Source organism: Lipomyces oligophaga (genome assembly GCF_038497815.1).
Source record: "Lipomyces oligophaga strain CBS 7107 unplaced genomic scaffold V1516scaffold_3, whole genome shotgun sequence".
Taxonomy (NCBI): Eukaryota; Fungi; Ascomycota; class Lipomycetes; order Lipomycetales; family Lipomycetaceae; genus Lipomyces; species [Lipomyces] oligophaga.
The window spans coordinates 127,228-148,965 of NW_027117787.1; the positions used below are offsets into that span (position 1 = coordinate 127,228).

The 21,738-nt window shown below is 47.6% G+C and overlaps 7 protein-coding genes across 7 annotated transcripts; 5 read left to right on the plus strand and 2 right to left on the minus strand.

Annotated features, from left to right (window-relative positions):
* Positions 1-395: 395 nt before the first annotated feature.
* Positions 396-1,620, minus strand: V1516DRAFT_663272 (ribosomal RNA adenine dimethylase-domain-containing protein; the record flags this gene model as incomplete). Its single annotated transcript, XM_066920497.1, has 3 exons — positions 396-1,303; positions 1,352-1,426; positions 1,479-1,620. 3 exons carry the CDS (start codon positions 1,618-1,620, stop codon positions 396-398), a joined length of 1,125 nt encoding a protein of 374 aa, XP_066777796.1.
* Positions 1,621-1,854: 234 nt separating this feature from the next.
* On the minus strand, positions 1,855-4,385 carry V1516DRAFT_672365 (ADC synthase). Its single transcript, XM_066921734.1, has one exon. The coding sequence runs from the start codon at positions 4,148-4,150 to the stop codon at positions 1,892-1,894; it is 2,259 nt and encodes a 752-aa protein (XP_066777797.1). The 5' UTR covers positions 4,151-4,385; the 3' UTR covers positions 1,855-1,891.
* Positions 4,386-7,418: 3,033 nt separating this feature from the next.
* On the plus strand, positions 7,419-8,939 carry V1516DRAFT_614683 (Gti1/Pac2 family-domain-containing protein; the record flags this gene model as incomplete). Its single annotated transcript, XM_066919333.1, has 3 exons — positions 7,419-7,805; positions 8,103-8,363; positions 8,745-8,939. Coding segments are annotated over 3 exons (843 nt in total), but the record flags the coding sequence as incomplete, so codon positions are not given.
* Positions 8,940-10,545: 1,606 nt separating this feature from the next.
* On the plus strand, positions 10,546-11,334 carry V1516DRAFT_672373 (ARD/ARD' family-domain-containing protein). Its single transcript, XM_066921735.1, has 2 exons — positions 10,546-10,734; positions 10,791-11,334. Exons 1-2 carry the CDS (start codon positions 10,620-10,622, stop codon positions 11,282-11,284), a joined length of 609 nt encoding a protein of 202 aa, XP_066777799.1. The 5' UTR covers positions 10,546-10,619; the 3' UTR covers positions 11,285-11,334.
* Positions 11,335-11,429: 95 nt separating this feature from the next.
* On the plus strand, positions 11,430-12,892 carry V1516DRAFT_672376 (uncharacterized protein). The gene is made up of 3 exons (XM_066921736.1): positions 11,430-11,825; positions 11,904-12,439; positions 12,526-12,892. Exons 1-3 carry the CDS (start codon positions 11,442-11,444, stop codon positions 12,821-12,823), a joined length of 1,218 nt encoding a protein of 405 aa, XP_066777800.1. The 5' UTR covers positions 11,430-11,441; the 3' UTR covers positions 12,824-12,892.
* Positions 12,893-14,228: 1,336 nt separating this feature from the next.
* On the plus strand, positions 14,229-15,881 carry V1516DRAFT_237841 (uncharacterized protein). The gene is made up of 2 exons (XM_066918781.1): positions 14,229-14,650; positions 14,838-15,881. Exons 1-2 carry the CDS (start codon positions 14,515-14,517, stop codon positions 15,587-15,589), a joined length of 888 nt encoding a protein of 295 aa, XP_066777801.1. The 5' UTR covers positions 14,229-14,514; the 3' UTR covers positions 15,590-15,881.
* Positions 15,882-16,172: 291 nt separating this feature from the next.
* Positions 16,173-18,107, plus strand: V1516DRAFT_623287 (WD40-repeat-containing domain protein; the record flags this gene model as incomplete). The annotated part of the gene is made up of 3 exons (XM_066919619.1): positions 16,173-16,234; positions 16,295-16,524; positions 16,807-18,107. 3 exons carry the CDS (start codon positions 16,173-16,175, stop codon positions 18,105-18,107), a joined length of 1,593 nt encoding a protein of 530 aa, XP_066777802.1.
* Between the last annotated feature and the right edge of the window lie 3,631 nt (positions 18,108-21,738).

Sequence of the window (21,738 nt, forward strand, 5' to 3'; positions counted from 1 at the left end):
TTCTCTGGCTGATGTCCGAATCTAAATCCTTGAAAGTTCGACATTTATAATATGCTATTATGTTGTAGCAAATTGGATTGATCACAGAACTCAAACTCTGCTCACTGCAACTCTGGAAGTCGCGTAAATTTTTGCACTAGCAGATCAGATTGAAAGTCCAAAAAATTTATCGAATCCAATAGCCTAAAGAATAAAAATAACTGTATGAGACAAAGGCAGAGTCAAGCGCGAATAAAAGTCAAAACAACTGAAAACAAATCAGTAGTTGAATATTAAAAAACAAGACGCGTGAGCGGCGCAGAAATGGGACTGGATAAATGAAGTGTATATACAGCAATGTTTTTAATCTATACATGCTCAAAAATCTATAAGTATTTACAAATTGGACTATTTAATCATGCAAAAGAACTAACACTAGATTTCTCTCCGCGATCAGAAAATTCCTGAGAAGAATAGCCAGTCAGGATTTCCGGTCGTTGGGGCCAATCCTGAAACGCACGGAGGAGTTTGATAAACTCTTCGTCAGTCAATGTATACAAATAACGGTCGCATAAATCCGGAAACAAAATTGGAAAATATTCTGTCGCTCCGGGACCAAGGTTATTTAAACAGTTGATCACTTTGGAAGATCTAGTGACAAATAAATTCCGTAAGAAGTACCGGATCACAGTTGGACTGATATTTTGTTCCCATGATTGTGTTGGCTTCGGAGTGATATCCAGTAGAGTCAGTTCAGAGTCAGGAAAGCTGTCCGAAGCATTTAACGAGACCAAGCTTTGAGACTGCATATTTGCTAAGACTGCATCCGGAACTTTATGAAGACCGCTTGTGTAGTTTGGGGGAGCGAACGCAGCAACTTTTGTGAAAGTAAACAGTCTGGTTTCAATCGATGTTCGGTTCTGCCAAATTGGTGAATCCACAGGATTTAGAAAATGTCGAGCAGCCAACACAGACGGCAACCAAATCAGCATGCGCACACATCCGAATGCTTGGAGCCAGTTCCGGCAAATAATACACGTTAGAAACTGGTCCATCAGTTGCTTGCCATGATTGCCGGTAAGATGTGCGGTGAAGAGAAGACTTGGGTTCACTTCTGTCGGTGGAATTTTCAGAGGCTTTATCGCGCCGTATTTAACTAACGACTGATAAACTGCCCAACGATATGGGTCTGTTGGAAAAAAAGTCATGTTTGTGTCGGCCGTATAGCCTTTCAGCCACCTCGTGTATGAGAGTCCGTGGTCCAAAACTGCATGGGTTCTTGGTTTGGTGACTTCATTTAGCGCTTTGGACCAAACTCCAGTTCCTACATACTAAATTAGATCCATGTGAAATCTTAGCCCAGCAAACCTACCTGAGTAAATATCGATGATATCAAATTGGCCTGGCTTATAAATCTCGTCCAGCTTTAACTTCTGCACAATATTGACTGCACTATTAGATTTTCCATATCAAAAACAGATTCAATTAATAAATCTTACGGGCTTGGTCATAATTTGACAAAGATTTCCGTCCGAGTGTAGATTTGATCAACGTAGATAGTCGCTGATTGAGCTCGAACTGCTTCAAACCGACTGTTTCCGCTGCTCTATTGGCAACTTTCCGTAACGGCGGTCTACCCATTGATTGGTTCTGTGAGTTGGCTTGATGAGGTTTTCTTGAAACCTATCAGAACAATCTAAATAGTACAATCATACCCAAACAAAATTGGTTGACTTGCGTACTATATCCTGAAATCGGTAATTTTTTAGGTCCCAGTCTGCAGTAATAGACGTATAGGTTTGGGAGTTTCGTCTCGAAGAAGGAATCAACCTCGAGACCACCACACCAAAAACTTTGATGTGTAACTGAACTATAATTATTGACATGAGATTTTATTTTTTTATATACAATATTACAAAAAACTTTGTAGTGCGGTATGTAGCTTGATGTTCATTTCGGTCCACTCGTCATGGCAATTACTCAAACTGGTGATTGCACCACCTGCACCAATTTTCCATTCGTTGTTCCTCGTGCGAACTGCTGAGCGAATTACAACACTCCAATCGCCGTGTCCCAAAATATCCCAATATCCACTCACACCAGAATATATACCACGACGGTTATGAGATTCTAAATCTTGCAATAGCTCAACACTCCGAAGTTTCGGAGCTCCGGTCATTGATCCAGGAGGCAGTGATCCACGAAGGACGTCTGCACCGGACACGGATCCAAACATTTCGGTCCCTTGGATAGCACTGACAAGTTGGTAGACTGATTTATACGTCTCCACCTGCATGAGCTGTGGAACGGCAACTTGACCGCAAAAACGAGATAGATCATGACGAATTAGATCGACAATCATTAGATTCTCGGCGCGCTCCTTTGGTGTTCCAAGCAATCTGACCGCATCCGAATACGACACTCCACCTCCATTTTTTACTGTGCCTTTAATTGGACGAAGTTCACACGTGCGAGAATTGTTATCCCATTTGAGAAACCGTTCAGGTGACATACCAACCAGACAAGCTTCGGCCGTGTAGTAGAACATACCGTAAGGAGCTGGATTGACCGCTCGAAGCTTTTTGTACAGAGCCCAATCATTTTCTCTGCTCGACTCATATCTCCTTGGTTGGATCGTCGTCTGCGCGGTAACACATAACTCGTAAGAGTCACCACTGGCGAGATATTCTTGTGCAGCATTGATCGTTTGCTTGTACAAGACTTCATCGGGCGTAGAGATGAGACCGGCATCAATTTCAAAGTCGCGCAGTGCCGTGTCAATTGTAGTTGGTGTTTTCGAAATCAAATCCTGCATTTGCTGCATCCATTGATCAGCGGAGGAATCGGACGACTCGAAGCTATAAAGTGATATGACACTTTGTTCAAAATCAAATGAGAGACAGCGCTCGTAGAATTTCAAATCGAAATCAGGAAGCTCCGCAGCAGACTCAGATTCTACAGAAAGTGAAAGCCCGCCTACTACGCCAGCTTCGTAAGATATGTAGCCAACAAGGCCACCGAAGAACGTTGGTTGCTTAGATGACTTTTCTTGGTTTTCGGATATTTGCAAGGTTTTATCAAAGACAATATCGATATTCATCACATCGGCTAGATAGCGCCATACGTCAGCGACACAAGATATCGGAACTTCTTGAGTCGATGAGGCCGTAGAAATAGTCATAACACTATCCGGAATAGAATAGCTGAATCGCCGAGAATCAGCAGATGAGTAACCAATATAGGAATATGAGCCTGGAGCAGAAGCCGAATCTAAAAAAGCAAAGTCTCGCTCGAACTTGTCACATAAACTGAGCGCAAAGGTAGATAGATCATGACTAGGGTCCATCTGGATGACTCGCTGGCGCAATGTTCTCTGTTCGCGAGAGGTGAAGATGGAAGGATGAACAGTCGATGGCTGATATTTATATTTTTCAATAAACGACAATATGCGCTCGTCAAAATTTGTAAGACGCAAAGCTAAGCGACGAGATTTGATATGACTATCGGTTGCGAAAAGTATGTTTTCGAAAGTCTGCAGACCGAACTTGGAGCAGATCGATTCAGGGTGATATTGAATCACCCAATATGGAGAGGAAGCGCTCTTGGCTGCCATAAGTACTGGCTTGCCAAGTTCATTACGCTCCTGAGACCATGCAAGAGGGATAAATGCAGAGGTAGGAGAAGAGGAAGAGTAATCTATGTACAACGAGTGGTATCTGACGCATTCGACATTCGCCGACTCCAGACCTGCATACAGTTCTTTATACCCATCGGGGGTGATATCGAGAGAGGACACAATACCATGACGGGGAGTAGGAAGTCGATCAAGAGTGTACCCAGATGCGACCAGGATATATTGAAAGCCTAGACAAATACCAACGACGATCGGTCGAACGGCAAGTGGAAGAGATTCTATAGCACGCCAGAAAAATGGAATTCCTTTCATATCCAGGCGATTCAAAGGCGATCCCGGACCAGGGCCAAGGAGAACAAGATCATATTGTGCTAATAGGGCCGGATATGGAGCGGGATAGAGCGCTGGATCAAGAATACTTGGATCAATAGCAGACGAGGAGAACACATCGACAATTGGCTCACAAGGAAGTGATTTAAGCAGCGAAACAAGATTGAAGGTGAATGAGTCCTGAGAGTCTATGAGGATGATTTTCATGAGTATGCAATTGTCGAAGAAGCGAATGGATGGAAATCCAAATATCGCAAGTCCATCAGAGTGGACTCAAAATGTGGATGGAAATGTTTTTATGTGGAGAGTGCGGCGTGGTGGGGTTGCAGTAATTTTGGCGAAATGAGTAACCGAGCTAATGAGATTACCAGACAGATATAGGACCGAACATGGACCAAACTAGTTAAAGCCTTAGTCAAAGATTGGTCCAAAGAGTTTACGATGTTTGGATGACGAAATTAGTTTGAGGTTTATTTTACTGTAGATCAGCATGAGACCGCGATGATGGCCAGAATTAAGTGTAGAACGCCGACACAATTTGTCCGTGGTAATACTTCTCCGTTCGGGACGTGACCAAGAGAGACAGAAGCGTGGATGAGGCGAGTCAGGCTGAGGTTGTCAAAACAAGGTGTTGAGCCATATACAGACTGCCCGTCTGTACTGTCAGCAGGGGAGTAGTCGTAGTGTCCGAGCACCAGTAACTGGAGCTGCTACGAAGAACAAAGTTGTCGTGCCCGCTGGAACAGCAGACATAGCGGCGCGAGCTGCCTGTGCAGATCCAAAAAGGACCGCAAATACGACCTCAGATTCAGCCCCGAATGACAGGACAAAGACAAGACCAATCTGTCCGAGATGGCATTTACGATATTATGGCTGTGTACGGCCCTGACGGACGCAGAGACGGTTGTTTCCTGAACCGGAACTATTCCCGTGGAGTTTAATCGCGACAAGCGCATGTATACACATGAAACCGGGATCGGATTTGCAGGAGTTGCGCCCGAGGAGACAGGTCGGTCACACTGTAATACTGGCTGTATTTCCCTCAGCAGCGTTGATATTGTGCACCACCATGAAGCACCGAAACTGCAGGACAAAAAAAAACCGACAAAAGCGACACGGACCAGCGGTCAGCGAAGAACAGCTACGACAGGCAAGGCATGATACGCGTTCTCACCAATAATAGCATACAGACGATGATCACAGACAATTGCAGAAGCAATTGTCCAGCTGAAGAACGGAAACCAGACTAAGACAGAGTCCGAGTCGGCTACACCTCGGCTACACCAAATACGGAAGCGCGAGAAAACAAAAAAGTCTGTCCGGATAAGTCTGTCCGGATAAGTCTGTCCGGATAAGTCTGTCCGGATAAGTCTGCTCGGCTTCCTGCGTTGTGCGGAAGTAGTCCGTTCTCCATTGCTTTGAGACGGCTGCTATCTTCTACAGCCACTGAAGGAGAACGTGAGCACATGCGGACATCAAGGGCAACAAGGGCAACAAGAGAGAGAGAACGAGAGAGAACGAGAAAGAGAAAAGAGTGCAGCAGCCAGCCACCGGGGAGCCGCTAGGCGGTCGACCAACTGAGACCTGACATTATCGTACTAGCGGATGGGGAAAGTGGAACAAGTGATGATGATGATGATGGATAGATGGACGACCAGAGAAAGCTCTGTCAGGCGTCTGAAAAAAATCGAACATGAATCTCCTAGTCAGAACATTAACGAATATGGACACAGTAACAGATAGTTTGTATCGAGAGCATACGAGAACGTAGAAGAAGAAGGTTGCAAAACCGGCATCTGAAGCGGATAACATATAGCTCAAAACATCAGACTATGCAGGTTAGCCCCAACGAACACAGGAACAGGATTCAGTAAACTGTTGCAGGATCTCATCGTCCCCGTCGGCATCTCCTTGCCTACATACAACTAAGGACAATAAACACTCTGTTCACGCGGCCCCGGAAACCTTGACGGAAATAAGCAAGCACAAACAAGGATCCCTCGCGGGTTCCTCTTCTCTCAGTACGGTCTGGCGCAGCACTGTGTCTGTGGACCGACCACACACACACTATACACGACAAAAAAAAGACACTACTTCCCACTACCGTCGCCAGTACCGCGCAACATTCGTACTCGCGTGGTTTTTTTAGTTTGGTCGCAGTCTCTAGTCTTGGTTGGAATTAAAACTGTAATTACAAGTTGAATTCTATTTCAAATCTAATCCAAATCTAATCCAAGTCTAATCCAAGTCTAATCCAATTTTAATTCAAATAAAATCCAAAAAAATCTTATCCAAAACACAATCCAATTCTAATCTCCATGCCAGCACTCCTTCTCCCTCCCCTTCCTGCTCTCCACCTAGACCGGCCAGCCCCGCCGCCCAAATCAGCCCAGCCTTATTGGGCATAGCTCGCTGCAGCACCGCCCAACACCAGCCATCCCCGAAACCATCGCCCAATCACCCCGTCCTATCACAGAGCCCGCACAAACGCCTCGTCCTGCTTATTCGCATAACCCTAGCCCCGCACAAACCTTACTCTGCCCCCTCTCTCCTCCCCGGGGGCGCCGAGCTGTCGAACAGGCTGCAACAGTCTTCCTCCAACAGTCTCCAACCCTGCCTCAACCCTGGTAAAAACCCTCTCCTGCGGTCCTTGGACGGGCACAGCTGGCCTTTAGTCAGGTTCTACGATCAAACGCGTCAGATCTAACTTTTAGCCGCCAAAGTCTACTCTGTTTATACTCCCTCTCGCCTAACCTTCTTACTCTCCCCGTTCTGCCCCTCATCTTCCAATCTCCAGCTTGTCATACTCAAACAAGCTCTTCTGCTGCTCTCGCTTTCGCATCGTCTTGATCCTCGCGCAGTCGGCCTTAAAACTGCTCGCTCGCTTCTGCTTGCTTGCGATCTCTCCTCGGCACCTGTTCTCTGCTCGTGAGCATCCATAGTTCTTCGCCACTTCCTCCAGGTTCGCCCGTCCAGTCCTCGTCCGCGCGTACCTTCCTTCACTCTTCCCGTCCCTCTCCTCTCCCGCCGGTCAATGGCCACGGCTCATCCTCATCCTCATCCTTCATCTCTGTCGTCCACTACTGTCTCTCTGCAGCCGAGCCTCTTTCTCTCGCCGTCGCAGTCTCAATCTATTCCTCAGCAGTCCACTTTCACACCCCCTTCAAATCTTTCGCTAGCCGTCCCGTTCCCGAATTCTTTCCAGACCCAGTCACAGATATCCTTATCCTCTGCCTTACATCCCACGGCCCATTCCGCCTTACATCCGCCATCTTCAACCTCTTCATCCTCCTCTTCCTCCGCTTCCTCTCTCACCTCCTCCTCGCCTGCAGCCTCCTCCATGTCCTCCGCTTCCATGGCCTCCATGGCCTCCAATCCTCCCTCAGTTGGCGGTCCTGCCTCCGTCCCAAACTCTGGGTCCATGACAACACCCATCCGGTCCGCGACATCCACATCAGGCGGACCTCCGCAAGGAATCTCCGCAACCTACACCGGCTACGTCTCTACCACACATGACGCGCTCATTCTCTTTCAGGCCTGCATGCAAGGTCTACTCCATTCCGTGTCGCGTCGTCCCCACGACCGAGAGCGTGTCGATCTCATCCGCTCTGGAAATATCTTTATCTTCAATGAAGGCACATCTGGCATAAAGCGCTGGACCGATGGAATCGCTTGGTCTCCATCCCGCATCCTCGGCAACTTTCTTGTTTATCGTCAGCTCGAAAAGCCTTTTGCTCCTGGTGAAAAGAAGCGCGCCGCTAAGCGCAATCGTCGAAAAAAGCAGCGCGATATGCCCTATCCAAACCCGTCTCCAACGACGCCCTCCTCAAACATGCCTTCGAACTCTGTCCAGTCGGCCTCTGTTGCCAGCTCGGTTCCGAATGTGATGTCTGCCGTCTCTGCAACCGCCGTTGGGCCCTCAGGCGCTACAAATGGATCAACCGCGCTGCCCATGCCACAACCAGGTGTGCCTGGCCGGGCGAATCCTTCTTCTGCAGTAGGTGCCGCTGCTACTTCTGTCCATCCTCAAGGTCATATGCATCAGCCCTTTCTAGATGTCGTGGATCCTACTCCTCCTTCGCCAGACTCCAAGCTCTCTGTTCTGGGTTCAACCGGCGGTGTATCTCATGTGCCCTCAACACCTGGCCTGGATCCTGAGGCTGAGCGCGCTCTTGTGGGTTCTCTTGTGGATTCATATGGGTTCAAAGAAGGCGGATTGATCAAAAAGACAATGTCTGTTCTCATCAATGGCAGCCCACATCATTTAGTGTCGTACTACAAGCCTGATGATGTAATGCAAGGCAATTTCTCTACGCCCTCCACAAATCCGCTATTACGGGATCTTCCTATCTCTGCTGAATTAACGCAGCGGCAAAACTTCAGAATTCCTCCTGATGGATCTTCTGGGCTTGAGCGGACAGTTGTTCCTGGAGCGACTGGAATAGCCATGTATGATCCTTTTTATACGCGTCCGCCTGGTGCGGTGGATTCGACAGCGCAACCCGGCATCCCTACCGATGAACATGGACAGCTAATGGTAGGTGATCCATATTATCGACAACAACAACAGCAAGCACAACAGCAAGTACAACAACAGCAGCAGCAGCAGGTACAGCAGCAGCAAGTTCAGCAACAACAGCAACAACAGCAACAACAGCAACAGGCACAGGCACAAGCAGTAGCAGCGGCAGCCGCTGCGGCCGCCCCGTATAATGCGTTTCGACCCTATCCGGGGATGGTGTATGCACCGTCACCGTATGGATATCCTGCAGCTACGCCAGGGCCAGTTGATTATGCTCAGTTTTACGGCCAACCGCAGGCGCCTTACGCGTGGGTTCCACAATACCAACCGCAACCCCCTATGCTGCCTAACGGCCAGCAAGCACAGCAGGCTCAACAGGCTCAACAGCAACAAGTCCAACAAGCGCAGGTCCAGCAAGCTCAGCAAGTTCAGCATTCTGGGCCACCAGTTCAAGCACAGCAGCATGCAGGGCAGCCTGGGGGAGTTGGCCTCCAAGTTTCACAAGGAGGACCGCAAGTGAACCAAGGACAAGCAGTTGCGTCGCAACAAAATGGTGGTGTCGTGACTGAGAACGGTACTTCGGCTGGATCTGTAAGTGCTAGTGGCCAATATCAGCCATGACCTGATTATACCAAGTACTGAATGATTTGGTATTGTTACTATTATTATTACTATTATTATTAGGAGAGGATTATACGATAGGGATAGAATTTATTTGTTTTTGTGAAACGTATTTTTGAATTTGAATTTCAATCTCAATTTATGAAAAGAATTTGTTGTTATGGTCACTGTTGTTTATGCTGTTACCGATATGAGTTTTTGAGAGCAGGATTTGAGAATTGTGACTAGAAGTAAAAGGGAAGGCTGTTAATGTAAGTTATTATGGAAGAAGCTGAGGATAAGAAGGTCAGTGAATATTGCGAGATTGAGACAGATTTCCGATGAGATTCAAATTTCAGTATTTATTCTGTGTATGGTTATATCAGTTTGTTATCGATTTGAATTGTTAATGTATTGTTGTTTCTACTATAATCCCAATCTTAGGAATCTTAATTTTTCTGGCTATATCATGAAAGTTGGATTCCAAGACAAAACTATTTATTCAATATGCCTGTGAGACAGCTGGATTTACCTTACTAGCCTCGGCTCGAGCGTGCGTAAGTTTTCGGTCGATGAAACTGTATCGTATATTAGAGTACGCTTACGATGTTATTTTCGGTTTTAGTCTAGAGGGTTTAGAGTACGAGTGAAGTTAAGTTAACGGATAAGCCAGTGGACTTTTTACTTTCCAAGCCTGTTTTAACGAGATAAGAAAAAAACCGTTCCTGGAACCAGCACTGCAGGAAATTTTGAAAACGATAACAACCAAGCAACCAAGGGATTTGGATTGGTTGGATTTCTGACTTTCTGAGTTCCTTCTCTTCTGAATTTTAAGGAATTTATGGATCTCTAGAAATATAGTTTGCCTATATTTCTCTGTTTATTCAGTGAATCAGAAAGATAATGCATATCTTGGAAAGCGTAATCGCAAATGATCCCATTGTGATTGTATTCACTTTCTGCTTGGTGGGCGAATGGCGCAAGATAAGCCATAGAAGGATCTACGAGCTAAAGATATACTAGAGAGTAATAGAGAAACAGTACTGGACAAGCAGAGGACAAGTAGATGAACCAGCTCGGGAGCGTTATAACTCCCCTTTGCAGCACAATCAAACCAGATATATAAACAGGAAAGAGCTGAGAAGACGGAAAGCCTAGATTATTGAGAGCTAAAAAGTTAGAAGAATCTCGAAAATTTTGTATCAAGAGTGGATATTTCAAGGAGCAGATTGGTCTGTAGGTCCACAAGGAGCTAGTTTCATGATTACGCTTATAAATTGCAAATATAACTCGTCTTAAACTCGTCCCGAGTAACCCTGGAAACTAGCAAGTCAAAAATGGACCATCATTCACATGTCTGGTGTCATAATGTGATGTTAGTAAGTTATTATGTAATTTAAACTTAGCGAAGCACGTCATTTACCCTTACCTTGCTCTCTTCAAGGTATTAGAAATACAATCGAAGTAGGTGGATTTGCAAATACGCAAGCCTGTAATTTTTGTATTTGTTTCTGATATTATTATAAAGATTTTTCTGTGGTTGATTCTGCAGAAATGGTTGTGCCAAGATTGTTGAACTCTTCTTTGAGAGCTTCTCGATTACTTCAACCGAATCTTGCATCCCGGACTTTTACTCGGTCTATACAGATATATCTACATGATAACTCTCCTGCAAGTTATTTCTAATGAAAGAAATTTTAGACTACTAGAACTAACTCTATGTACAGGCCGATCAAAGAGCACCGCATGACTCAGGTATCCCTGTTTCGATCGAACAGGCTGCAAAATTAGGAGTTCTTGCCTCTCATTTCTCTGGCCCTATGTCCGATTCAGAAGTAGCAGCACTGGCAAAATCGCGCGATTACAAAAATTGGGATGAGATCGTCATTAGCCCCGAGTCATTTGGAAAAGACGTGTATGCGGAGAAAGTTAAGATGTTTTACGAGGAGCATATTCATGAAGATGAGGAGATTCGGTACATCGTCGACGGAGAAGGATTTTTCGATGTCAGAGATAAACAAGATAACTGGGTCCGTATGAAAATGACCAAAGGTGATTTGATCATTCTGCCTGCTGGCATTTACCACCGGTTCACGACGACCGAGAAGGATTATGTGAAAGCAAGAAGACTATTTAAAGATGATCCAAAGTGGACTCCGATCGCTAGACCCTGCGATGACAATGCTTTCAGACAAGAGTACGTTGAGATTTTTGCTTAAAAGGTTGTGTAGTATTTGGTAATAATAAATGATTCTACTTCATCATTAAACTTGAAATTGGGTTGGGTAAATTGTGTTTAGTGTGCCTTCGCGCGGCTCGAGCATATTGAACATTACCTGCAAGTGACAATTATCCAGATTTTCCCATATTTGTATCATGGACCAGATTCAAAACAACATGGAAATCGAATTGGACGATGCTGATAAACCGTCCGAACCCCCACAGGTCATTTCACTAACGCCAGCACGATCAAGATTTCACCATAGTCATAGCAACAATAATAATAGCAATACGCCGACAGGTACTAATAGCAATTCCACACCTCCAACACCATCATCCTCAACGACTCCGACAAATATAAACGATGGAGACTACGTGTCCATGTTACAACAACACTCTTATGGACGGGATAGCATGAAACGCGGATCTTCGAGATCAGGTCATACTCCCGAGCCGACAAGTATTGTGGGCGCGGTTTGGCCGCAATCTTGCGAAGCATTATCAAGTAGCTCATTACCGCCAAAACAGCAAGTCTGGCTTGTAAGTCTAATTCATCATTTCTCAAACTAGCATCGTTGGCAGAAAAGCTTGAGAACAAAATCTAATATCATGTACTAGATATTCGGTGCCACTGGAACCATAGGCCAGGCCATTTGCCGAACAGCTTTGGAACGAGGGGATGTTGTCATGGCATGTTCAAGACATATTCGAACATTAGTCAAGGTGCCTAAAGAATGGACAGATCGCCTGGAAACAGCATCTTGTGATGTGCGAAGTCGCCAAATGGTGAAAGATGCAGTTGAAAAGACCGTTCAACGATGGAACAGAATCGATGTTGTCGTCGTTTCTCTCAGTGGAGGTGTCATTGCGCCTTGCGAAGAACAGGAAGAACACGACGTGAGAGCACAGTTCGAGACTAATCTAATGGGACTCGTACATGTGGTACAGGCTACAGTTCCGTTTTTAAGACTGCGAAACCGGGGAAGATATATAGTATTCAGTAGTATAGCAGGCATGATGGGAGTGCCTGGACTGGGTCCGTTTTCAGGAACTAAATGGGCCTGCGAGGGACTCATGGAATCGCTGGCTTATGAGATTGAGCCTTTTGGTTGCCGAGTGACCTTGGTTTACCCGGGAACTGTGGAACAAGACGAGTGAGTGCTACTATTTGTTTCTTGGTCTAATATCCCAAGCTGTTATTAGCCGAACCAATTCTAATACGAGCCTTTGAATGATGTAGGATGACCGGAAAACGGAGCCCGAGCTGGCGTCATTTTGTGATCAAGCCGATGAGCAATGACTATCGAGGAACGCCAGCGGAATATGCCAGAAGAATGATTCTGTGGATCTCGGGACATCGAGCAACAGGAGTGAGCAAGATTGCAGAGATTGTCTGGGAACTCGCGCACTGTAAAAATCCTCCGATGCGGTTGCTGATGGGCAGCGAGAGCGTCGAAAACATGCGCGATAAGCTACGACAGGATGTAGAGGAAATTGAGGATTGGAAGTTTCTTTTTACTGGTGATAGCGATGATTGAACAATGAAAAATTTATCTCATTTCTTATCTAATTAGTAATATCAGAAGGATCCTGTAAGGCGGGAGTTGTTTTAAACGTATTGGTGATGTCTAGACTACTAGGCTTTCTCTAATTCAAGTCTGGCCACAAGCATCTGCAAGCATGCACAAGCCTACTCATGTGAGTTAAAGACTCTAAATTAATGAGCAGCCAACAAGTAGTGGAAAACGGGAGCCGGTTCGTTGTCTGCGTTCCGGTTCCGTGTTCCGCTTCCGACTTGCAAGTTCCGGGCTGTGGAGGACCCAGTTGCAATTGCAATTGCAAGTGCAGTTACGGTTACAGTTACAGTTACGGTTACAGTTGCAGAGGCAGAGGCAGAGGCAGAGGCAGTTGCATCTCATATCACGTTCACTGCTAGCTGGCTCGCGGACCTACCGTCCGGCGCAGGCATCGGACTCAACAGATTCTCCCAATGAACCACACTGCGCCCGCGAGAGCGCGAACCGCTACCGCTACCGCTACCGCTAACCTCAAATTAAGTAAACACTAAAGAACAGAATAGAGATTCCAGAATAGGAGTCGCTAAGACACGATAAGGGCCTTCTACCAAACGGCGGCAGGGTTAGGCGGCCACGGTCTAGTATGGCTATCACGATCACGAGGAAGAACGGCGATCTGTTCTCTTGCTATTATAAACACAGGAGTACGTTGGAAGGTTACGTAATAAGCCTCTAATTATCTGCTTGTGCGGCGGTGGCGGTCTGTCGGCAAGCGAAGTCTCCACTTCCTACCTGCGCCGCGGAGAATGCGTGCTGGGTCTGTTTTATCAGAAAAACCGTTGAGCGGGTCAGATGGCCGTTAGCTCTCTTCACAACAGAGCCCTTTTGCGCCCGCCTCCTTCAGTCTCCTGCGCTCTCACTCCTTGGCCCCCCCTCCAGTGTGAGTAGAGAAAGCAGGTGCGCACGAGCCGCGCCAGACGCCGGCGAGACACAGACAGGGTCAGTGCGTTGATGCGTGTTTAGCAGCCCAAAATGATCCGGATTCGATGATGAGATGGAGGGGGGGACACGACGGAGGCCCAGGAGACTGGGCTGCTCAGCGACGGTGCCAGTAGTATCGGTAGAAGCAGGAAGTATCATTAGCAGTTTTAGGAGCGGGTGCACAGGAGCAGCAAAAGACAGACAGACCTGCTTTTCTGGCGTATTGGCTTACTGACTTGCTGGCTTGTTTTAGTCGGCTCGTCTCGTACCTGCCCTCGACCACCCAGACAGTCGCTCTCGTTCTCTCCTAACACCACCCACACTCACACTTATTGGCTCCTGCTTTGCTGCTCTGCGATCTCTCCGTCCATCGTCACCTCTCGCTTTCTCGTCTCTCCCTTCTTTCTTCCCTCTCTTTTCCCTCCTTCTCCTCTCCCTCTCACTCTTCCTCTCTTCCTTCCTTCTTCTCCCTTGCTATCATCTGCACGTCTCCCACCCTTTCTTACGCTCCCCACCATTTCTCTTTTTCTTCCTTTACCACTTTCATCCCTACCTGTCTCATTCATTTTCTCTTCCCCACACTTGCTGTCCTCACGCCGCCGGGGAGTTAGTTGCTTCTCTCTAGCCCCTCTTCCACGTATTACCACCCGTCCGGTCTATCTGCAATACCCTTTTTTTTTCTCGGCTCGTCCTTCCTTTTCTTGCTCGTCCGCATCCATCGCATCTGAAAAATGAGTTATCAGCGACCACTGCTTTCACCGGCTCAGCGCATTAATGATCTTCTTGAGTCGCTCAAGGCCGAGTTTGAAAATGTCACGTCCGAGGCAAACCTCTTTCGCATGCAGAAGGAAGAGTTTGACCTAAAATGTACGTATCCTCAACTCTACTAATTTCGTTTTACTTGATTTCATCTTGCCTCTCTTTTCTCTATTTCTTTTTTTTTATTTCATTATTGATCATCATTGATCATCGTCTTTCCTGTCATTCTTATCCATCTGCTTCCTCGTACGGTATTTCTCAGTCCATCAATTCATCAATCCAACAATTCATCAAGCCATCTATCTATCAATCTATCAATCTATCAATCTATCAAACTATGAATCTATCGATTATATCCATGAAATATGCAACATGGGTGACCGGTTTAACTGGAAAATATGGCTCGTCTATCTCGCGTCGATCGCTTGCAATGAGCGTGATGTTTTCGAGCTTCGTCCATCCTCTCCTGGGCGCTTTCCTCGACTCTTTCCTACCATGACTTCAATCCATCTCTTTCATTTGATTTCAATTGATTATATCTTTCTACAATTTCATTGGCAACGCGTGCGCTCCATTTTCGCTTGGATTGCTCTCATTTTCCGCGTCGGCTACCCACTGTGCTTTCCGAACAGAGCCCTTTCTCGTCTACCTCACACTGCACCCTCGCTCGGCCATTCACTTCCAAACGTACCCAGCCGCCCCAAACCCTCGCCCTATCTCGCCTGGTCCAACCTTGTCCGTGTGTCCTCCTTGCAAGAGGTTTCGCCCAAGGCCTTGGTGTGTTTTATTCAATTTCTTCCCCGTGGCTTTCGCTGGCAGCTAGTGTCAACTAGAGTGTGTGTCTTCTCTGCGTTCCTTTTTCCTTCTTTTTTTTGTGTTGTCTTCTCACACCGCCGCATCCCTCAACCTCCTGCCTGTTGTCTGGGCTGCAGGCTTTGCATACACACTCAATTTTCGCGCTCGTTGCCTGCTCGCCTCACGCACACGGTTGCGCCCGCTACTTCGCCTTTCCGCCGTCGCAGCCGCCCGCCGCGCCCTCTTTCCTAATTCCTCACTCGTTCATTCTCCCCTCTCCAACGTCGTCAAGTGCCGGTAGTTTGTCGATCGGCTTCTCCTTTCTGTTGGTGTCTCACACCGCGCGCTCAACCGATTCGACCGACTCGACTTGCCCAAATTATTTTGGCGTTGCCACGAAAAACATCACTGCGGTGTTTTTAATTTGGCTGCAATTGCGATTTATTTTCACGCCCGGGTTTGCTCATACTGTGGAAAGTTGCTTAGCATGCGACTCGGCTTTTTCCTGCATCCAATTTCATTCGTTGGCATTCCCTTAACCCTCACCGCACAGTCTTTGTACGTCCGCTGTACTTGAACCTGTTTGCGCCGCACTCGTTCCACATGCGACTGGGCGTTTAAGATTTAGCACCAGATGATGATGAAGGATAGAGAGGTTTTTGTTGGAACTGAAAATATATATGGATGATATGGAGGATGATGAAAATGATGTAATCATGCTTCAAAATGCGGCTTTTTTGGATTGGCATTATTGAAATCATGACAAAATGAAATGATCGATTAAATCGAAGAATATGTGTTCTAACGCTTTGCAGATAACCAGCAGGTTGCGGAGATGCAACAGATCCGGCAAAATGTTTACGAGCTTGAGATAAATCATCGAAAGATGAAAGAGCAGTAAGTGCCAATCCAATCTTTTGAATTTTTTTCTGAGCGGTAAGCTGATCTCATTTTTAGCTACGAGGAAGAAATTGCTCGTTTAAAACATGAATTGGAAGCTTTGGGCGGTAGTCACCCAGCACCAGCGGCAGTAGTTCCGGCTCCGCAGCCTGGAGCGCCGCAGATCGCCCCTCCTGCTTTGGGTCACTCGTCATCGAATCTTTTTCAGGGTTTAATGTCCGGTCAGTCAGGCGGTGCTCCCACATTAGCACCTGCACAGGAAAATAGCATTCATGCTCAACAACAGAGTCAACAAGCTCAGCAGCAAGCAGCTGCAGTAGCTGCTCAACAACAGCAACAGGCACAACAACAGCAGGCTCAAGCTGCAGCACAACAACAGCAGGCCGCACAACAACAGCAACAACAAGCAGCGGCAGCAGCAGCGGCCGCACAGCAACAGCAACAGCAAATAGTGCAACAACAACAGCAACAAGCTCAGGCTCAAGCTCAAGCACAAGCTCAAGCTCAGGCTCAGGCTCAGGCACAAGCACAACAACAGCAAGCGGCAGCAGCTGCAGCTGCAGCAGCAGGCCAGCAACCAGGCCAAGTTCCTCCTCAAGTTGGTACTCCCCAGGGAGCTGTACCCCCTCAGGCAGCTCCAGGCCAACCGGGATATGGCACGCCAGGGTATTTGAATGGATATCACAACCAGGCAGTTGCCGGAACACCGCAGCAGCCAGCAGCGGTTGTGACAGGAGCTACTACGCCTGGACAAGCTCGAGCAGTTGACAATCGAACATCTCCACATATGGCGCGGACGACACCTGAGTCGCCAGCCGGTAATAATTTAGCGGATCTTGATTTCGACCGTGTGCCGAGCGAATTCAAGAAGCAGGCCAATGATTGGTTTGTAATTTACAATGATCGCGTACCGCGAGTGTTGGATGTTGATTTAGTGCACACGCTAGATCATCACTCCGTTGTATGTTGTGTGAGGTTTAGTGCAGATGGCAATTATGTTGCGACGGGATGTAACCGGTCGGCCCAGATCTACGATGTTCAGACAGGCCAACGGATATGCCATTTACAAGACGACAGTGTTGACCGAGAAGGAGATTTGTATATTCGAAGTGTGTGTTTTAGTCCGGATGGGCGATATCTTGCGACAGGTGCGGAAGACAAGCAGATTCGAGTGTGGGATATCAAGTCGAAGACGATTCGAAATGTGTTTACTGGCCATGAACAGGATATTTATTCGCTTGATTTTGCACGCAATGGGCGATTTATTGCGTCTGGATCCGGCGACCGGTCTGTTCGCGTGTGGGATATGGAGACGTCGCAGTGTGTGCTGACATTGACGATTGAAGACGGCGTGACCACGGTAGCGTTCTCACCCGATGGACGGTTTGTAGCCGCGGGATCTTTGGACAAGAGTGTGCGAGTGTGGGAGGCCAGTTCAGGATTCTTGGTTGAACGACTGGAGGCGCCGGATGGACATAAAGATTCGGTTTATTCAGTTGCGTTTGCGCCGAATGGCAAGGATCTTGTGTCAGGGTCGCTGGACAAGACGATCAAACTGTGGGAGCTACAGTCTGCGCGGGGATTGCCGAATTCGCACAAAGGAGGTGTGTGTGTGAAGACGTTTACGGGACATAAGGACTTTGTGCTGTCGGTTGCGCTGACGCCGGATGGACAGTGGGTTTTGTCGGGATCGAAGGACCGAGGAGTGCAGTTTTGGGATCCCCGGACGGCGCAGGCGCAGCTGATGTTACAGGGACACAAGAACTCTGTGATTTCGGTTGCACCGAGTCCAACGGGGACGTACTTTGCTACAGGCAGCGGGGACTTGCGGGCGAGGATCTGGCGGTACACGGTGAAACCCCAACAGTAGACGCACAGATCTGAGGGGAGTAGTAGGTGGAGGAAACGATTGAGGATGACTGTGTAAGGAATATTTACATATTTACATCTTGACGAGTTTATTTATTATTTTACTTTTTTCTGTTCTATTTACTTGATTTTACTCATCTGTTTTATTTTGTTATATTGACTTATTATTTATTCGACTCTTTGAACAGCTGTTATGCGCGGGAACGGAACTAGAGAAAAGACTGGAGAACGTGGAAGCGGCGCCGGCGAGCGTTAACTGCTGACTGTTTGTATTTGTACGTACTACCGAGAGCGGAAAGAACGGCGGGGGGGTGGGAGAAGGGACAGTACTGACCGCACGACTGAGTATGCCGAGCATAGGAATATTCTTTGTGTGGGTTTTGAGTTGTTCAACGACGAGAGCGAGTATGAGAACGTGATTGAGTGTTTATTTTTACGTTTGTGCTTATTTATATGTTTGTATGTTTTTTGTGTATGCTGAACCATATTTGATCCGATTTCCTTGGATGGGCATGTCCCTTTTGAATCCATCCTCTTTTGTCTAAATAGCGTAGGTCCAGAAACACTGTGCCCTGTAACTTCCACGGCGGACGTGCATGGACGGGCACGGTTGCAATCTATTCGGAAGAGAACAAGGGAGTCAGCTGGCCAGGAAGGCTGACCGAGTCGAGCCGAAAAAGCAGCGAGCAGAGAACTAAGGGCTGAGAGCAGAGAGAACAGAGAACCAAACATAACCAAACATAACATAACACAACCTGACATAACATAACCTGATAAAACAAAATTTAACCTTATAAAACAACACTTAACCTGATAAACAAAACTTAACCTGATAAAGCAAAGCAAAGCAAAACAAAACAAAACAAGAGATAGCAATACTTGATCAAATAGCGCACACCAGATGCCACAGACAAGGCACAAGGCACTCGGGGGCTGTAAGGCAGCGGGCTTCAGGCAGCAAGGCACTGTCTACGAGATGCACGTCTAGTCCAGACCTGTAACCAACCAATGTAGTCCAGACTGTCGGCTGCACAGTAGTAGTTCGAGTAGCCGCGACGGACGGCAAGAGTGGGACGGCGCGGGCGAATTAGAGTTTGGCTGAGATTGCACGAGGACTGGATTAATTAGAACGAGAATGAGAACCAGAGGGAGATCACACTCTATAATATATTGGACTAGACTAAACTGGATGACGATAAGATTTGGCGGGAGGGGGATGAGGAGGGGGGACGATGGAGTTATAGTAGAAAAAGATGGGGATTGATCGGGCACGCGGGGATCGTTAAAACGAAATAAAATCAAGACCGGATAAAAAGAGATGTTTGGATAGAAACATCGGAAGAGTGGTTTATATTTTATTTATTTATTTATTTTCTTATTTATTCGTTTTAGCTATTCATCTATCTATCTATTTAGTTATCTACTTATTGTTCGGGTATTAGCTGCACAGTAAAAATGCTTTTACTCGATATTATGCTGGTGCTCCTGGTGTCGCTGTAGCCAATGGTGGTGTCATTGGCGGTGCTGGTCGGCGCTGTGTGTAATTGCATACTATCAGTAAAATAGAATTCTGTAGAAAACTTGACCAGTACCTATGTGGCAGTAAATGAATCACCATCAATAACATGCGCCATAACCTAGAAACGCACACTCGCCGTTAGTCCGCAAAAGCCATGACGACGTGTGCATGACGCCGCAAATTTGTCTGAGGGGTGCCGCTGGCTGGCTGGCTCGCTCGCGGCTGCTGCTGCTGCGCGAGTGCCGGATAGCATCCTGTTCGGTTCTCACAGGCCATGCAGAACAAACCTCGCTCTCGTTGTCCCGGCTTGCTAGTTCATCGCAGCGCAACAGAGCTCGCTAAAACGAAACCTCCATTTGCACGGCATTTATTGCGCGCGCAGACAATCTCACGTACGATTATCAAGTCTAGGTCGTGCTGTTGCCCGCTCAACTGGCTGCTGTCCAGTGTCCATGGCTGTTGTGTCCGTCTCCGTTTCTTCGAACCACAGTAGTAATTAAGGTCGACCGCGAGCGTGCTCGCACTTCTTGCTTGATCGCTTACTTCCGCAGCCAGCACGTTTCTCGAATCTCAATACCAGACTCCACGTCCGTCTGGCCGTCTTCCTGCGCTTTTTTTGGTCCTAGTCGTAGTCCTCGTTCGGCCCTCATTCCCGCTCGATTGTTCGTTCGTTCGTCCGTTTGTTCGCTTGCTCGCTCGCTCGCTCGCTCGTTCGCTTGCTCACTTGCTCCGCGCACAATAGCCGTCCACGCCCGCTGCTTCTCTCGCCGGACTCGATCTCTCTCTCTTTTTTCCCTCTCCGCTGCCGTTGGTCCCTTGCTCATCCTTCCTTTCGCTCGTCCTCAACCCAGACCTGCTGACCAGTTCGTGACTCTGATTCCGTCCTCTGTCCCTTTGTCAGCTCTTCTCTCGTCATCGCTCGGTTCCCTCTTTCTTTCTCTCCCGACCTGACTTCCTCCTTCTGCTTTCTCGAGAGCGCATGACTGTTCGCAGCCATGCCAGACCTGTCTGTTGCTCCGGACTCGGTGACTTCCGCTTCCTCTTCCTCCGTCTCGGCCTCTCTGCCAACCCTCACGATCTCCTCCTCGGCCGGCCCTTCCAACCTCGTCAATAATTCAAATCCTTCTTCGGCCACGCCCGCTTACGATTCTTTCGATATCCACAGTCACCATCAAGTCCATCAGCATCCATACGCTGCGACTTCTGCCTGGACTCCAAACCAGCGCCAAATGCTCGGCCAACCGTCCTCAGACCAGTCCTCGTCTCCCTCCTCTGCGACCCAGGCCGCTGCTTCTGCTGCTGCTGCTGCTGCCGCTGCCGCCGTAGCTGAGTCGTCCTATCGCCAATATGCCCTCATGGCAAACCAACCATATCCTATGTATATCCTTCCGCAGCAGCAGCAACCGCAACAACAACAACAGATGCAATTGCCCCAGCATAATCAAGCTCCGAATCCCCATTCACTCCCTCATCTCCAACACCAGCAGCAGAACCAACCTATTGCTCCTCCCTCTGCTCTTCCTCCTCCTCCGGCTCCTCCATCTTCGTCATCTCACTCACCATACCTAGTTTCCCCGCAGCGACAGCAACAGCTTCAGCTGCAGCAACAACAGCAACAGCAACTTTTAAAGCCTGACCAACAATATCAAATGTCGATACCCCCATCGGCCGGACCTCTTCCTCCAACACCTTCAACTTTTGGCAGTCTGGCCAGCGGAAGTTCTCATATGTCGTCCTCATCGACTCCATCGTCAGTTGTTGCTAAAATCAATGCTTACCATTCCATGCATGACTACTTTGATACTCCCGCTCCACCTTCCATCATTGCTCCTACTTCGGCCCCCGTTCAAGTTAGCCAAAGTGCGGCCTCCACGGCTCCCGCAGTTTCGATGAACACATATCCGGCTTCACCTTCTGATCTCCACAGATACAGCACTTATAATCCAATTAGGCCGCCAGCTACAACCTACTCTTCCTCGTCCTCGGTCTCTAGCGGTGCTTCCTTTTTATCAACGGCTTCCTCGACTGCAACCTCTCTAGCTGATATCTCTCTTTCCTCTCCTGTGATATCCTCTTCTCTAGACTCAAAATCCCATTCTTCTACCACTTCGAC

Coding starts and splice junctions, on each gene's coding strand:
- V1516DRAFT_672376 (XM_066921736.1), top strand. CDS start 11,442: ATGGACCAGATTCAAAACAACATGGAAATCGAATTGGACGATGCTGAT. Junction 11,826..11,903: donor CAAAACAGCAAGTCTGGCTT/GTAAGTCTAATT, acceptor ATCATGTACTAG/ATATTCGGTGCCACTGGAAC. Junction 12,440..12,525: donor GGAACTGTGGAACAAGACGA/GTGAGTGCTACT, acceptor TGAATGATGTAG/GATGACCGGAAAACGGAGCC.
- V1516DRAFT_672373 (XM_066921735.1), top strand. CDS start 10,620: ATGGTTGTGCCAAGATTGTTGAACTCTTCTTTGAGAGCTTCTCGATTA. Junction 10,735..10,790: donor ATATCTACATGATAACTCTC/CTGCAAGTTATT, acceptor AACTCTATGTAC/AGGCCGATCAAAGAGCACCG.
- V1516DRAFT_237841 (XM_066918781.1), top strand. CDS start 14,515: ATGAGTTATCAGCGACCACTGCTTTCACCGGCTCAGCGCATTAATGAT. Junction 14,651..14,837: donor GGAAGAGTTTGACCTAAAAT/GTACGTATCCTC, acceptor CAATTCATCAAG/CCATCTATCTATCAATCTAT.
- V1516DRAFT_672365 (XM_066921734.1), bottom strand. CDS start 4,150: ATGAAAATCATCCTCATAGACTCTCAGGACTCATTCACCTTCAATCTT.